Source organism: Lepisma saccharinum, chromosome 4 (genome assembly GCF_977018435.1).
Source record: "Lepisma saccharinum chromosome 4, izLepSacc3.1, whole genome shotgun sequence".
Taxonomy (NCBI): Eukaryota; Metazoa; Arthropoda; class Insecta; order Zygentoma; family Lepismatidae; genus Lepisma; species Lepisma saccharinum.
This window is the reverse complement of record NC_139232.1, coordinates 74,925,780-74,941,541: the sequence shown is the minus strand read 5'-3', so window position 1 is coordinate 74,941,541 and position 15,762 is coordinate 74,925,780. Positions and strand designations below refer to the sequence as shown.

The window sequence follows — 15,762 nt, the reverse complement described above, 5'->3', positions numbered from 1 at the left end:
GAGAAAAGAATCACTTCAGAGAGAAATAGTATGTAGATTTAGAGAATCCCTGAACATTTCCTGCTGGAAAAAAGGCGAGAATTTCCCAACTCCAGTGTTAGGATTTTAAGTTTCCTGTCTCAACTAAACAATTTGTGTTGTTGTACACACCCTTAAACACAACTGTCCAGTAACTTAAGAATAAGAAAAGACAGTCTCGTTAATTAGGTAATTGATTAATATTTTCTAATTTTGTATACATTTTCCAGTAAAAATTTTGTTAAATGGCAGGCTACTTTTCCCCAAACTTTCAAACAAAGTGAGAAGAAACTTTACATGATTGGCTAAAAATGATACTTTCTGTAGTTTTAAATCATGGTGAGGGCTACACATGAAAACCTATTTATCTAACCTATTCAATGTATAATTCCAGTATGTATGTGTATGTTGGTGAGTGAGTGAGTGAGAGAGAGAGAGAGAAACAGGGTGTGGTGTGACTTTTGAGAACATTGTTTTGTGAGATTTTTAATTTTACTTTCTAGATGAGGGAGTGAAAGCGGAAATTAGTGAGATCCGGAATGAAATAGTGGCTGTGAAACAATCATTAAGGTATTTGTTTCCACATCAGTAACTATTAATTTGGGATTAATTTACTAGAAAACTTCTCAATATAATAAAATAGTGCTTACGTAGAACACAAGCTAAACTTTTTTGTTTTGTTTTTCTCATTAGTTCTTTAATTTTAGTCAATAATGCCCACAAGAAATAAATCATAAACCACATTTTGTTGGTGGCTCAAAATCTCTGATATTAAGAAAACTTTCACATACACAGGGACAACACTTTGCCAACTGGCATTAACAATCATTGTCCCTGTAAACATCGTATTTTTGCACTTTTTGTGACATATGTTTCCTCCGTAGAATAGCTATTTTAGAAATATATGTGTAGTGGTTTTAACTAAAAATTTGCTGGATTGTATCAAGTTACTATCATTATACCATCTTGTCTGACAAAGGAGCTTCCTTGTACACTGTGAGTAGTATGCAAGCGAACAAGCAAGAGAAATTTTAGGGTCTGGTCATCATCATCATCCTTTGCTGTTTCCTGTCTCTGGCTGGGTCAGCATAGAAGTCAAGCCTGTCCATTTTTACCTGGTCTTCACCACTCATCTCTTTCCATGGTGTTCTAATCTTGTCCTCTTCTCCTAACACTCCACTATCTGCTCTTTCCACCGACATCTTGGTCTCCCTTGGCCTTATTCCCACTCCTTGTGCATTGTAAGCTCTTACTCGTAGTCTTTCTGCATCCATCCTCTTCAGATGTCCAAACCATCTCATCTGTGCCTGATCTATTCTATCCTGAAGTTTCAACACACCCACTGTCTGTCGGATTTCCTTATTCCTTATTCTATCCCTTCTAGTCTTCCCCAATATACTCCTTAAAAATTTCATCTCCACTGCCTGCATCTGTCTTTTGTCTCTCTGTATCGTCCAAGTCTTTGTTTCGTACGTAATTATTGGCACATAGTATGTGTTATATATTACCTTCTTGCATTTCATAGGTACATTTCTGTTCCATATTAATCTTCAAACACTTTGATATAGTCCACCACTCATTTGTCCTCTTCTGTTTACCTCATCATCTATTCTTCCACTTCTCTCAATTATGCTTCATAGATATTTGAAGATGTCCACTACCTTCAACTCTTACGTGTCCATGTTTATTCTTGGTTCATTTCCAGCTGTGTTTCTTGTTGTTGTTATCACCTTACTTTTTTCAGAACTGAATTTCATTCCTGCCCTTGTAATTTCCTCATTCCAACTATCAAGCTGTCTCTGTACTTCTTCTTCCCAGTTTCCCCATATTACTAGGTCATCAGCGAACAACATGCCCTTCATCTCTTCCTCTCCTATCTTCTTCCCCACCTCTTCGTTAATTGCATCCATTGTAATTATGAAGAGCAGTGGGGAAAAAGCACTTCCCTATTTTAGTCCACTCTGTTCTTCCCACTGGTGTATTTTTACACAGCTCTGGTTGACCTTGTATGTGCTCTGCACTCTACACACTATCTCTTCCTCGACTCCACTCTCTCTTAGAGCCTTCCAAATCTTTGTTCTGCCCATGCTATCATATGCCTTTTCTATATCTAGGAATGCCATAATCAAATCATTTCCATACTCATAGTATAGTGCCTTTCCTGTATTTGCCTTATGGTGAATATCAGATCTACTGTTGATCTGCCTCTTCTAAATCCACGCTGTTCCTCTCTCATGTTCAGCTCTGTTACTTCCCTTACTCATTTATCTAATATTTTCTCGGGGTGTAAGGGGTGCTCCTTTCATGTAGTGCACCCAATAGTCAACCTCACTCACACGTAGTAGACCCTGGACTGCAGACTAACGAGGCTCTGGCGACTGCACCCATGGATAGTATAATTCTGTGTCGTCCTGTGTTTTGTCCTTATTTGTGCTGAGGACCCTTTTTAGCCTTAGCTTTTAACCAAGGTAAGGTAATTTTAGTTTTCAGACATGCTTTTATTTTTGTTATGATAAAGGGCTGGACCCCTTATAGTGTGACGTGTGCAATATAGCCTCAGTGCTGAAGCACAATTCAAAATTCTAATATTTTCTCATACACCTTTGCTGAGTGGCACATAAGTGTTATTCCTCTGTAGTTTTTACATTCCTTTCTGTTACCCTTCTTGAATATGGGAACTATTAGTCACTTTGTTCAATCTCTTGACACTTCACTCTCTTGCCACACTTTTTTCAACACTGTGCAGCCACTGCACACCAATCACTTCTGCCCTTAGTATAATACTTCAAATACTCCAGGTGCTCTACCTCTCTTCAGTGCTTCCTCCACTTCTTTCCATGTGAGATTCATTTTTCCCTTCCTGTTTTCTTTTTCCTTCACTTCTTCAAGTTCATTTCCTTTTATCACGTTCAGCAATTTCTCGAAATGATTTCTCCACATTCTCCTTATTTCTTCATCCTCTTCTACAACATTTCCCCTTGCATCCCTTAGGTTGCAGCTATCTCCTCTTTCTCTTCTCCTTTCTCTTGCTAATCCATACTTTCTTGTTCTCATCGACCTCTTGTAGCACTTTGGCCAATTCTTACATCCACTTTCTTCTTTCCTCCTTTACTACTTCTCTTGCCTCTTTCTTCTTTTCGTGCAATTTGTGATTTAAAATATATTAGTAGAGTTTGGAATACCTAAGAAGCTTGTTAGTATGATAAAAATATGCACCAGTGAAACAGAAAGTAAAATTCGTGTGGGTATTAATATATCTGACTAATTTACAATTCATGATGGGTTAAAACAAGGAGATGCATTATCTCCATTGCTCTTTAATTTTGCCTTAGAATATGCTGTTAGGAAGGTAAAAGAAACTAAAGAAGGACTAAAATTAAATGGTGTGACTCAGTTGTTAGCATATGCAGATGATGTAGACTTACTGGGGGATGATGTGAATACAATTAAGAATAATGCTAAAATATTTTTCAAAACTGCTAAAGAGATAGGTTTGGAAGTTAACAAAGAGAAAACTAAAAATATGCTTACAGGCCGAAACCAAGTGTTAGGTAATAATCAAAATCTAATTATTGATAACAACTCGTTTGAACCAGTTTCCAAATTCAAATACTTAGGAGTAATATTAACAAATGAAAATTATATTAAAGAGGAAATAAAAAGTAGGCTTAATTCAGGAAATGCATGTTACATCTCTCTTCGTAAACTTTTGTCTTCTCGTTTAATATCTAAGAAACTAAAAGTTAAAATATACAAAACAGTAATTTTGCCTGTAGTATTATATGGATGTGAAACTTGGTCCCTTACATTGAAAGAGGAACATAAATTGAGAGTATTTGAAAATAAGATCCTTAGGAAAATCTTTGGACCTAAAAGGGATGAGGAGACAGGTGAGTGGAGAAGGTTACATAATTTAGAACTACATAATTTGTATTCATGTACAGATATTATTAGAATAATTAAATCCAGAAGACTTAGGTGGGCAGGCCATGTGGCACGAATGGGAGAGGAAAGAGGAGTTTACAGGATTCTTGTTGGGAAACCTGATGGTAAGAGACCTGTAGGAAGGCCAAGACGAAGATGGAGGGACAACGTTGAGATGGACCTAAGGGAAATCGGTAGGGATGGAAAAGAGTATATAGATCTTGCTCAAGATAGGGAAAGATGGAAGGCCTGTGTTGCTGCAGCCATGAACCTTCGGGTTTAAGAAGGCTAGAGAGTTAGTTAGTTAGTTAGTACTAATTTAATAAGGTGTCAATATTTCCATAAAAAAAGTGGAGAAAAGGAAAAAGAAATCTCCCCTGAAAGTTGGATGGATGCAACATGCATCTGCAAACCCGACACCCAGGAACGCATTAATTTCAATCTGAAATAATGCTTTTGGGGTGGGGGTCATTGCTTGCTCCCCCTCCCCCAACCTGGATAAAAATCTTGGAGCCAGATATAAAATATGTTGTCGGTAAGTTTAGCACGTTGCTTTCTTTTATTATTTAAGTAACTTACCCATCTGTGTGAGTAATTATGTTACCGTACTTTGGCTTTAAAACTCCACGTTTTGTTATGGCGCACTTTTTAATTTCACTTTACTTTTGTTTGAAGCTCAAGAGATCAGCAGCAGGAGTTACAAACTCTCATTAGACATCTGACAGTTATAGCAACAAATTTGGACGAAGTTAAATTTGACGTTAAAGCTATAGAGGTAAGAAAGTGCATTTTTTTATGTAGTCCCTTTAAAAATAAATAAATAAAGTCTACATTAAAGAAATCAATGATCACACTATTATACTTGTAGATTTACATCATAATATTTTTTATGAAGAAAACTCATAACATCATCACTAATAAAACTGAGCTAATTCCTTTATAAATTTGTGCTTGTAAAAATGATTTATTAAATTTGTTCCAAGAAAACTGAATTGATAGAAAATAGAGGAAATTAATACCTAATTTACTTTCATTATATCAGGTGCACACAAGAGATGTACTTTGTAGAATTTTCAGGGAAAAATGCAGGCTCAACCAGGGCTCAAACCTGGGTCTCTGGCATACTGTGCCATTACTCCTCCACTGGCTTCGACTCCTGGTCGAGCCTGCATTTTTCCAATCTCCATACTAATTTATTTCACATGATATTCATCTCTTTTGGATTTTATTCATTTAAAGTTTTTTTTATCTAGTATTTTACATGAGAACAAAAAGATAATTGGTTATAATACTCTCAAGAGAGGTCAAAATGAAACAGGACTATCTGTTACTTATATTTTTATATCAAACTATCTTTACTTTATAAAATACTACATTGACTTACAAATTACCTTATAGTTTATTCGATGCTTTTCAGGTAGCCTCAAAGTCCAATAATTGCCCAGCAGATTTTGATAGATTAATTCAAAATCTTACAATGGAAATAAACGACTTGAAACAGCTCGGTAAATATAACATATTAACTTATTTATTTTATAAAAATGTTTTGGTTAGATTGTGTTTAAAAATCTGCATTTAATGCGGTAGATAGAAAAATATGTTATTTTATTAGGCTTAATAATTTATTACCCTGATATATTTGATTGTAAATTATATGTACCTGCAATGGTTTTACTTCTTGCTATGTGTAACTGCAGGTCAGTGGTGGATCCAGAACTTACAGTTGAGAGGAGAGAATTTCGGTTGGATACCTCACCTCACCAAGAATCAATATTCATCTGCAATTGCTTGAGTTTGGTTTTTGAGTTTGGTTTTGATTATAAGTTCGATTTATATGCAGATAGACTTATCGAGATGGACCTACAGTTTAAATTGGGAATACGCAAACCCACCTCTTGATTACAAGGCGAGGACGTTAGAACCAAGCTAACATACATGTTCTATAGATTGTTGTTTTGTAAAAATAGGGGCCTGCACTCTTTCCCAGATATGTCTGGAACAGACGAATGAAAACAAGTCTCTGCAATCCACCAATGAACACATTAACGAACGGTATTGTGTGGATGGGTGAAAGCAACTGCATTTTCCAGTCTCCCAGCAGTGTGTACTGCTTTGCTCTGCCCACTTGATGCCCCCCCCCCCCTTCTCTGTCACTATGGGTGGCCTTGCTCCAGAGATAGGTGGGACAGGGTATAGGGCTGGAATAGATGGCTATTATTGCATGTCATTATCATAATTCCTCCCATTTATACTGCAAACTGAAAGATAAAATATGAGAAGTAAAGCAAATAAACAGAGAAACCAAAACCTATTCTTTCAAAAGGCATATTGCACAGTGGATCAGATTCAAATGAAAACTGTAGCACCAGTTCCTATTAACTTGTGGTGAGTATAAAGTGGGCTTAAATCAAAGTTTTAACATATTCTTGAACCTGTTAGGCTTTGTGATAAAGAACAGAACGTTGAGTCTTCAAATATACATATATACAAATATTAGGTATAATAATATGTCCAACAACCTAGCAGTTGGGAGGGGTGATCAATCCTAACACACTCCCTCTGGATCCACGGCTACTGCAGGCCTACATGCAGAACACACACACAGAAGCTCATCATAGAATTTGAAGTATTTCAAATGCTTGCTTTAAATGCATCAACTGATTTAACAATATATGGTATTTTCATTTTTATCTTGACACATTCAAGTGATGATCTTTTATTACATCAAATGACGAAGACAGATCAAGGAAGTTTCCTTGAATTTTCTCTTAGGTAGTATCTATGTAATTTTATCTGACGTGTCTGCAATACACCATATTGCAGAGTAACGCCAAATTATTCTTGAACAAAATCTGTTTCATGAGAATACAGTTTCTAATATCGGATTAAAAATTATGGATAGTCTAGTTTGAACTCCAATTGAAAATTAACCATTAGACCTACATGAAAGTGAGTTATATAAAATATTTAGCTCATTCAGTTCTACATTAAGATATGGCAACCAATTTTTTTAGCATGCCTTTTATTTTTTATCGTCATGAGAACAAAAAGGTGTTCTGTTTTAACTTTCCAAATGACCACTCTCTTTTAAATTCTATAAATTTAAATACAGTGCAGGCAATTCTTTAATTTTCAGATATTTTATCGGGACTACATTCAGGAAAAAAATATATTGCAGATATATGTACAATGGGTTAAAATTCTTCAAAATAAGATCCTTCTGCATCAATACAACGTTGCCAGTGCTCCTGTCATGCTTGATACACTCCCTGGGAGTCTGTAACCAGAATCTCCTTCAGGCACTGCATCAAAGCTGCTTGCACTCTTTCCATTGTCCCATAATGATATCCTTTCAGGTTCCATTTCAGCCGAGGGAAGAGAAAAGTCAGGCAGGGCCAGGTCTGGACTCTAGGAAGGCTGAGGCAGCATTACCACATTGTGCTATGCTAGAAACTCCCTTACGCATAGTGACATGTGACTCGGCGCATTGTCATGGTGGAGAATCCAGGTATGAACGATCTCCCTTCGGATGCAACGGACCCTTAACCTCAAACGCTCGAGCACTTCGATGTAAAATTGACCGTTCACTGTTCGTCTGGCAGGTACAAACTCCCTGTGGACTACGCTCTTTGAGTCAAAGAAGATGATGAGCATTGATTTCACTTTTGATTTGCTCATGCGGGCCTTTTTTGGGTGAGGTGAGTTGCTTGTGTGGCACTCAGCAGTTTGTCTTTTCGTCTTGGGATCATACTCGGATACCCATGTCTCATCACCGGTTATCACATTGTCCAAAAAATCAGGATCAAGCTCCACACATTCCAACAGTTTGTTATAAATCGACATACGGGTTTCCTTCTGTTGTCCGGACAAAACCTTTGGAACCAATTTGGCACACACTTTCCTCATCTTCAAATTGTCTGACACAATTGAATGCACACTGGATTTCAGTAAATTCTATGTTTCCGCTATCATTCTAACACTAAGACGTCGATCAGAGTCCAAGAGTTCTTTCACTTTTGCCACATTTTCCTCATTTTGGCTTGTTAATGAACATCTTGCACATTACTTGTCCCTGACGTCCCCCCCCTTTCCTTCTTTAAACTTCTTGTGCCACTTTAAGACTCGTGTTCTGGACATGGTATCCTCCCCATAGGCTTCACGGATCATGGCAAGAGTCTCAGCACCAGAAATTTTCAGTTTATCACAAAACTTGATCGCATGCCGTTGTTCAATCGTGTGCTGCATCTTGATTCCTGACGACACCACAAAACAACTACTCACTCCGGGCATGATCCACACTCTGCAAAGACAAAGAGGCAACTTAGCCAGGTCACATCGTATACCTGACATCCTGCACCAATGTCCCTGCCCATGGAGGCCACCCTTCACCCCTTCCCCTTGGCTAGAAACAATCAGTCCCGCTACTTTTTGGACAGCCTGTGTATGTTGCTGTGAATTTTGTGAAGCAACTTAATCTTAGTATTAAATAGGGCCTCCCCGATAGCACAGTGCTAACGTCATCACCTTGTGTTCAAGGAGTCCTGTGTTCAATACCTGGTGGGGGCACATAAGGGTCCATATCCCACTTTAAACTGTAGGTCCAGTCCCTATTAGCCTTTCTGTGCATAAAGTGGATTTATAAAACAAACTCAAACCACTTAGTATTAAATTGACCTACAAATACGATCTAGTCTTGTTTTGAAACTCTTTGCAGCTGTTTTTAAAACCCATTGTCATTAACAATTCACATTGCGAAAACAGTGTTATACAGATCTTTATCCAACGTGTGTGGAACGTGGCAACACCGCATGCAGGGACAGCCTGCAGTTTCCACAGTTCAACAGACATCGCTGTATAACAGCATGTGCAGTGTTGCCACATTTAACACACATCTTTACTCCATTGAATAATAATCTGTATAAATTCAGTTTCGCAATGTGAATTGACATTGATAATGGGTTTTTATCAACAGCTGCAAAGAGCTTTAAAAAATAAAAACAAGTTCATACTTTTAGGACTATCCAGTACTGAAGAAAAGTTTTTTCAGAAAATTCAGAAGGATGTTTTCTTGGCTAATTTAAAATATCTAAAATTTAAGAATTGTATTTAAAACATTTCTACATACACTGTATTTAAATTTTATCAAGATTTAGCAAGTTTTTTATTTATAGAATTTCAACGAGAATGGTTGTTGTTCTCACGACGATAAAGAATTGAAGGCATACTTGAAAAAAATTGGTTATCAAAGCTTATTGCATTATTCGATAAGCAAAATTTTGATGAAACTCGTTTTTATGTAGGTTTACTGGTTAATTTTTAATTGAGTTTAAACTCAAGTATTCATGATTTTCAATCCGATAGTATTTAATTATGTTACCTGTACATTGTTGTGTGGTAGAATGGTTTCTTGGTAGTCTTAGGTTCCTGGATTTATGCAATTTTGTTTACCAGTGTGTTATTTACACATGTAAAGCCATTTGAAGTAAGGATGCATGTTCAAGCCTTCTGAAAATAATTTCTACAACTGGAGACTGGATTGATATCGCCAAACTGATTCTGGGACAAATAAGTGGGGATTATTTGGAAATTTCAACAAAAGTCTGCAGATTAAGTTTATGTGCTTGGTTTTTCAATAATTCAACATAATAATTTAGAAAAAAAACGTTGCTCATTACTTTTGATGAGACACTGGTAATGACAACTCATTCTCCTATTATGTGTGTGTGTGTATGTGTGTATATATATATATATATATATATATATATATATATATATATATATATATATATATATAGGATAAAAGCAAGGAGGGCCAAAAGGGCTAAGTAAAAATCAAAGAAGGTAAAAGGAAACACTCACCGGACAGTAGAAAAATTCAAAATTTTCGCTAATTTCATAGCATCATCGGTGTTTCCTTTTACCTTCTTTGATTTATATATATATATATATATATATATATATATATATATATATATATATATATATATATATATATATATATATATATATATATATATTATTGTTGTGTTATTATGTTGAATGTTTTAGTGACTTAAAAAAGTGGTAGTTATATTGAATCATGCTCTATGAAAATATATTGCTGTTGAGTTGTAGAAAAAGAATTTAAATTAATTTCAATACAATAGAATATAAAATAAAAATTGAACAAATATGTTGCCAAAGACATGAATACATGGACAAGATAAGATATAAGGAAAATAGGCTATATTTGATTTAAATAATAAATAAAATAATTATGAACGATCAAATTTCAAACATTCTAAAATAACCAAATCTTGCAATACGCCTGATATTTTTCAGCATAATTTTCTCATATCATAACCGTTTCTATTGTATGTACAGATTATGGTTAATTTAATTAATGATGATTAGTTAAATTAATCATTACAAGCAAAATTGTTGATATCAAATTTTCTAATATGTTAAAGACTCCAAGCCAATAAATTCCATTGATAATCAGACTACTACAGATGCTCTAACTGGACAGGAACTAGCAGAAAGATTGACAGTAGGATCTCGAGTTGTGCGAGGCAAGGATTGGATGTGGGGCGACCAAGTAAGTATTTCAAATATTACATTAGGAATAAAACTTAGACAAATAACAATGCCACAGTGTATTGTGTAATTTTATATATTTTATGGTGTTTAAGAGCAGTGAAAATCATTGTAGATCCATTGCCAGTGCAGATAACACAAAAGCTTATTTTGTATCGTAACCAATGGTGGATATTGGGTGTACACTTTAGCCCCGGGAGGTTGAAGCCCCAGAAATCCTATAATATCTAATATAAATAGTGTATAGTGATAATTAATTTTACTTCCTTATCAGGATTGAACATATTTTATAATAAGTTGTAATTACTGATAAATTCATCTTCATGTCTTCTGCCCCTTCCCATTTTTCTCTTTGGATTACAGATGCTGATAAGGTGATGAATACTTCATACCATTTGCAAGAATTACAGCCTTTAGTACTTGTATACCGAGAAAGTGTAGTTAGCAAATCATCTTTTACAACATGTGCAGTTTCCTGGAATTTGTGAACACACAAATAACTTTCATAGTATGGGAATGAGAGACGCGGTAATAGATAATTAAGGTACTCACGTTTTCCGCGAAGATGTTTTACATTATTTTCTATTAATTTCGGTAACCACTGACACCTTCCTCGTTGGAATTCGTTGTGTTGTTTCTTGGCGCGTTTCTGTTGTTTTTTCCTAAATCGCCACTAGGTGTGCTGCTGTCGGTGCTGCTGTCAATAGCTCTCTGTAAACAATGAACATAAGTACAACTGTTATGGCTGTAAAGGTTTTTGGGGTTTAGTTTTCGATTTCCGACAAAGTAAAAACCTTTTACTTGCAACAATTTGGTCAACATAAAAAAGATTTACTTTCCATTGAGAAAAATTGTCTTTACAAACAAGGGGCCAAGCAGTCGTATCTCAGTTTGTGCTGGAAAATTTTCTTCACAAAGGGACATAACTCAAGATACGACAGTTTGTGACAATAACTTTTTCACAAAAGGTTGAGATACTACACTTTGACAAACTCTAAAAAACTTAATATAACCGCCAGATTGTGTGGATCACCATATACTACACGTAGATGAAATATCTCAAGAGTCACTTTTTTTTTTAGATGCAACACTTTGTGACGGGGTCGACGATGGTATGCAAGAGTTTCCCAGAAACGATGCCAGTACTGATGGCTACAATGAAAACTATTATTCACTATTATTAATAAATCAACACATTTTTTAAATTTTCTTATTACCACATTATTTAGCACATTCCACATTTACTGTTCCCAAGTCCCGACAGCGGTAACCCTTCTCCTAGAACCTGTCGAGGTCGGGGATAAGATTGTGTTGTACAACATCTGTCTGATGAACCGGAACGGCACCGTCCACTACCTACCCCGTGAACACACAATATGTGACCAATTCCAGGGTCATTTTCCAGGGTGTTGTCCTAACACCGTAACACACAACAATGTCTGTGTGGAGGACCGGGACAGCATTGTTCACTGTGTGACGTACTCAACGTGTGCCAGTACACACTATGGGAGTTTCGTCGCCTTGATGAATAGGTATGCTAAATGGAAACTACCACATTACAAACAATCCCATTTAGATGAACACTGAAATTAGTTTAATTCTGCCCACAATTTCAATGTACCCATTACTCTGGTAATCTACAGGATTACGTATCAATAGGCATACTAAGCAATAAAGTAAAAATTTGCATACATGTTCACTTCATTCAATTACATGAAATTGATAGAGAAACAAGTAAGTTACACCCAACTGAAATTGTATTTTCTGTGATTGAAGTGCCAATTTACATCAGTTCACCCTATATGTGAAACTGAATAACTCGCATACTATTTACGGTTCATGAAAAACTGAATAGTAAACAACAATTCCCATTCCAATTGATAAAATTTTGATTCACCATACAATTTTACCCTCTCTCTTGGACCTGACTCGCTTGTGTTAATATCAGCTGATGTACAGAAGACTGGGCCTCAAGAAAAGTTACCAAGGGAGGCTGTGTGCATAGATTAAGATCTGAACTTCAGTGAACATAACCCTTTAGCCTGACCTAATTGATAACCCAACTGTCAAAATATTACTGGGCATTATTCATACTTAAGTGACCAGCACAAAATGAACTTCTTCCTGAAAAGCAACATTTACATTAATTCATATATGTATATTCATAATGCACAGAAGGAGCCTTTGTTTTGATAAATGTCAACACAATGAAATGAGATATTAATACATTTTATTATTACTAGAGAGAAAATAAACCAATAAACTAATTTTCAGTACTTATGGCATTCAATTTACCTACTGTGCCCTATAGCAGGTTACATATTGTTTCATTCAACTTGAAGAAAATTATTACTCCCTGTGACTAAAATAACAAAAGAAAATGTGATACAATGAATCAGCTGTTTTAGGCTGTCATCTCATGACCTAATAATCCAGCACAATTAATTCGACAAATTCTATCGATTACTTTTGTGGATATTATTAAAGAAATTCAATAACAGAACTTTGTTTATACCTCGCTTGAACCTACATTAATTATTTAGTCCTTAATAGATCGTGTATTCAATATTGAAACACTTCTACAAAACTTCAACTTTTCGTGCTTACAGCAGGCATAGTTATATCTATATGCAGCACAATGTTTTACCCTCGTTCAGCTAACAAAACTCTGACAACATAGTAATAATATGAATTGTGTGCATTAAGTAGAATATTCAACGAATATTTACGTTTAACGATTTACAGTTTGCAATTGCTGATCAGCTGTATTTTTACGCCAATATGGCTACCCCACGCGCTGCTTTCCCGCTCAAACTAACGGTGCGATGCATACAGATTAATGGCCATTAACGACGCACACGAATGCTAGCATATTTTGCGAAGTAGAAATCTTTAATGCAGTTATTCCTACAGACGTCTGGGTGCACTTAATATATAAAGTTTGGTACTTACAGCCAATGCTCGAACCACGATCCGTAGATCACTTGCACAACAAAGTCATCAAATATCGGCTGTATCCTTACTTGGTGAACTGATATTCTTTGCGTTCTATGTTTCCTGAACCTTTATGGATCATTTACGCCATATGGATTGCATGGCAAATTTCCAGATGTTCGGATATTCCTTGATATTCTTGTCCGAACAAACCTTATGGGCTTTCCATCTTCCTTTTCCCGGACGAACGAACCTACTGAATCGATCTTTTACCCGTTCGTCAACAAACGAGTCCGCTCTTCGATTCGCCGTAATAAGTTCAATGTTTCGAACTCCGCTGCTTCAAATTCACTCGTTAAGTTAGAGTTTTCACTTAAATCTACTTATTAGAATATCACATTACTCACATAATCAACACAACATTTTTTCTGTCCAGAATCGGCCCGGAAACCGTAATCCCGTATGGTATGTGAACCGATTATATGAATCATTCCTTTAACCGTTCCTTACACTGTTGTCTTTTCGTGTACAAGATTATAACTAGAAAGTCCACCAACAGAATGATAAACGTAGTGTGGCAGCTTTGATGAAATTTACCAAAAGTAAACGTGAATTATTGAAGTACACTAAAATAAGTACATACAAATATGTTCATTATAACATTTCTTGTTATAACTGCATGACCCATGATCACCTGCTATGTGCCAAACACTAGGCTTATTATCTGGGGGTATCCTCCTAATCCCATCCCACACCCTCTATCTACCTCTCCTCCTCCATCTCCCCATTTATCCTCTCCTCCTTTCTCCCCTCCACACTACCCTCGTGTTCCCACCTCTTAACCGTTTTCCTGTTATTCTGCAGGATCACCTTCCTATTTACCTATTGTCAATCCATTCTCTCAGCCCCGCACATAAATTATCGGCAGGGCGGTGTACATGTCCGGCTGAATGCACACATCTTTACATCACCCCCATCTACACCTGGTAAGTATATTTCTTTCATCCATTTTATACTCACCATGTTTTTTCTTAGCAGTCAAACAGGTCAGATGCTCCTGGGAATAACATACCCTCCTTTCTGTCCTCCAATAGCACCAACTCTTGCTTTCTCCTACTGTTGCTCTCACCCTGGCCCTCTTTCTCCTCCATCTTGTTTTCTTCTGCTGCTGCTGCTTTTCGGTTTTTTGCCCCTCCTCTGTCCAGGCAGAAAAATAGGTTGTTAGACTAGTTTCTTCCTCACCACATCTTCTCCAGCTTGTATCTGTCCACGTATGTGAAAGAGACAGTGCATAAACTCAAGAATAGGTAAACCCTTGCCCACAATCATTGCTAACAGACTCACAAGATTTCGATCTGTGGTTAATTGTACCTACGAACTATCCCTATACACTCCATACATACATTCCAGATTTGCAGTCTTGGTGGCCACGTTCACTGTATCCATCCTGCCTGTGTCCACATTTTAGTAATTTTGATATGCCCCGTAGCAAGCAATTACATGCCGTTCCACTTTTCCTAATACAAACATATCCAGCTATATGATATAACTCCCGAAAGGTACAGTCAAACTATATCGCTTCCCCAACTGAATTTTCGCCCTCTCTTCACACGTATATTATTTTCTGTCGACCGGATATTCCAATAAACAGCCTCCCCCCCTCTCCACTTTTTCCTACAATTCTCTTATCACCGACATATCCTGAGTCATAAAACTGAAATGAAAATACTGTGCAAGATGTTTGTGAGAAAGAGATAACTCACACATTTCGTTGCCGTTTCTCTGCACAAAATCACTAACCACAACAATACATGGTACAAATGACATATCAACATGTCCATCCCTACACTCCATGCTTATTAACACCTCATCCTGCATCTTGTATTCCACATCCATGCAAAAAAGTATCCATTCTTGTTCAGAACTCATCACGTACACACATAGACAGATAGAACCTCACAACAACCTACAACAAAAACAAAATAAATAAATGTATAACTAATATTCTCCTCTGAAATTACATTCACGTCCATCGTTGAAGGCAAAACAGGTTGTATGGTTGCGAGTACTTTTGTAACTAAACTGTTTACAATGCACGCAAAAATAACTAGTAGGTAGTCTCAACCTGTATTCCATAGGTATAAACAACATCTTGCCTTCCTGACGAACCATATTCATTCTATGCTGACTACACCTACCATTAGCACAATGATACCGACTGTACCCGAAATGCAGATAATCGATTAGTTCCATATTTTTACAAGGACAGTGGATCGAGCGATGTAGAGTCACTTTTTCCAAATACCTTCA

General features: G+C 36.4%; 1 protein-coding gene across 1 annotated transcript in view; it reads left to right on the top strand.

Moving 5' to 3' along the window:
* The window catches only part of LOC145986588 (uncharacterized), a 72,816-nt gene that overhangs the window by 28,779 nt on the left and 28,275 nt on the right, over positions 1 to 15,762 (top strand). Inside the window, exons 11-14 of the mRNA XM_083120767.1 lie at positions 522 to 588; positions 4,618 to 4,717; positions 5,360 to 5,447; positions 10,392 to 10,519. Of these exons, the coding sequence (XP_082976893.1) occupies positions 522 to 588; positions 4,618 to 4,717; positions 5,360 to 5,447; positions 10,392 to 10,519 (383 nt within the window). The remainder of the gene's footprint in view (positions 1 to 521; positions 589 to 4,617; positions 4,718 to 5,359; positions 5,448 to 10,391; positions 10,520 to 15,762) is intronic.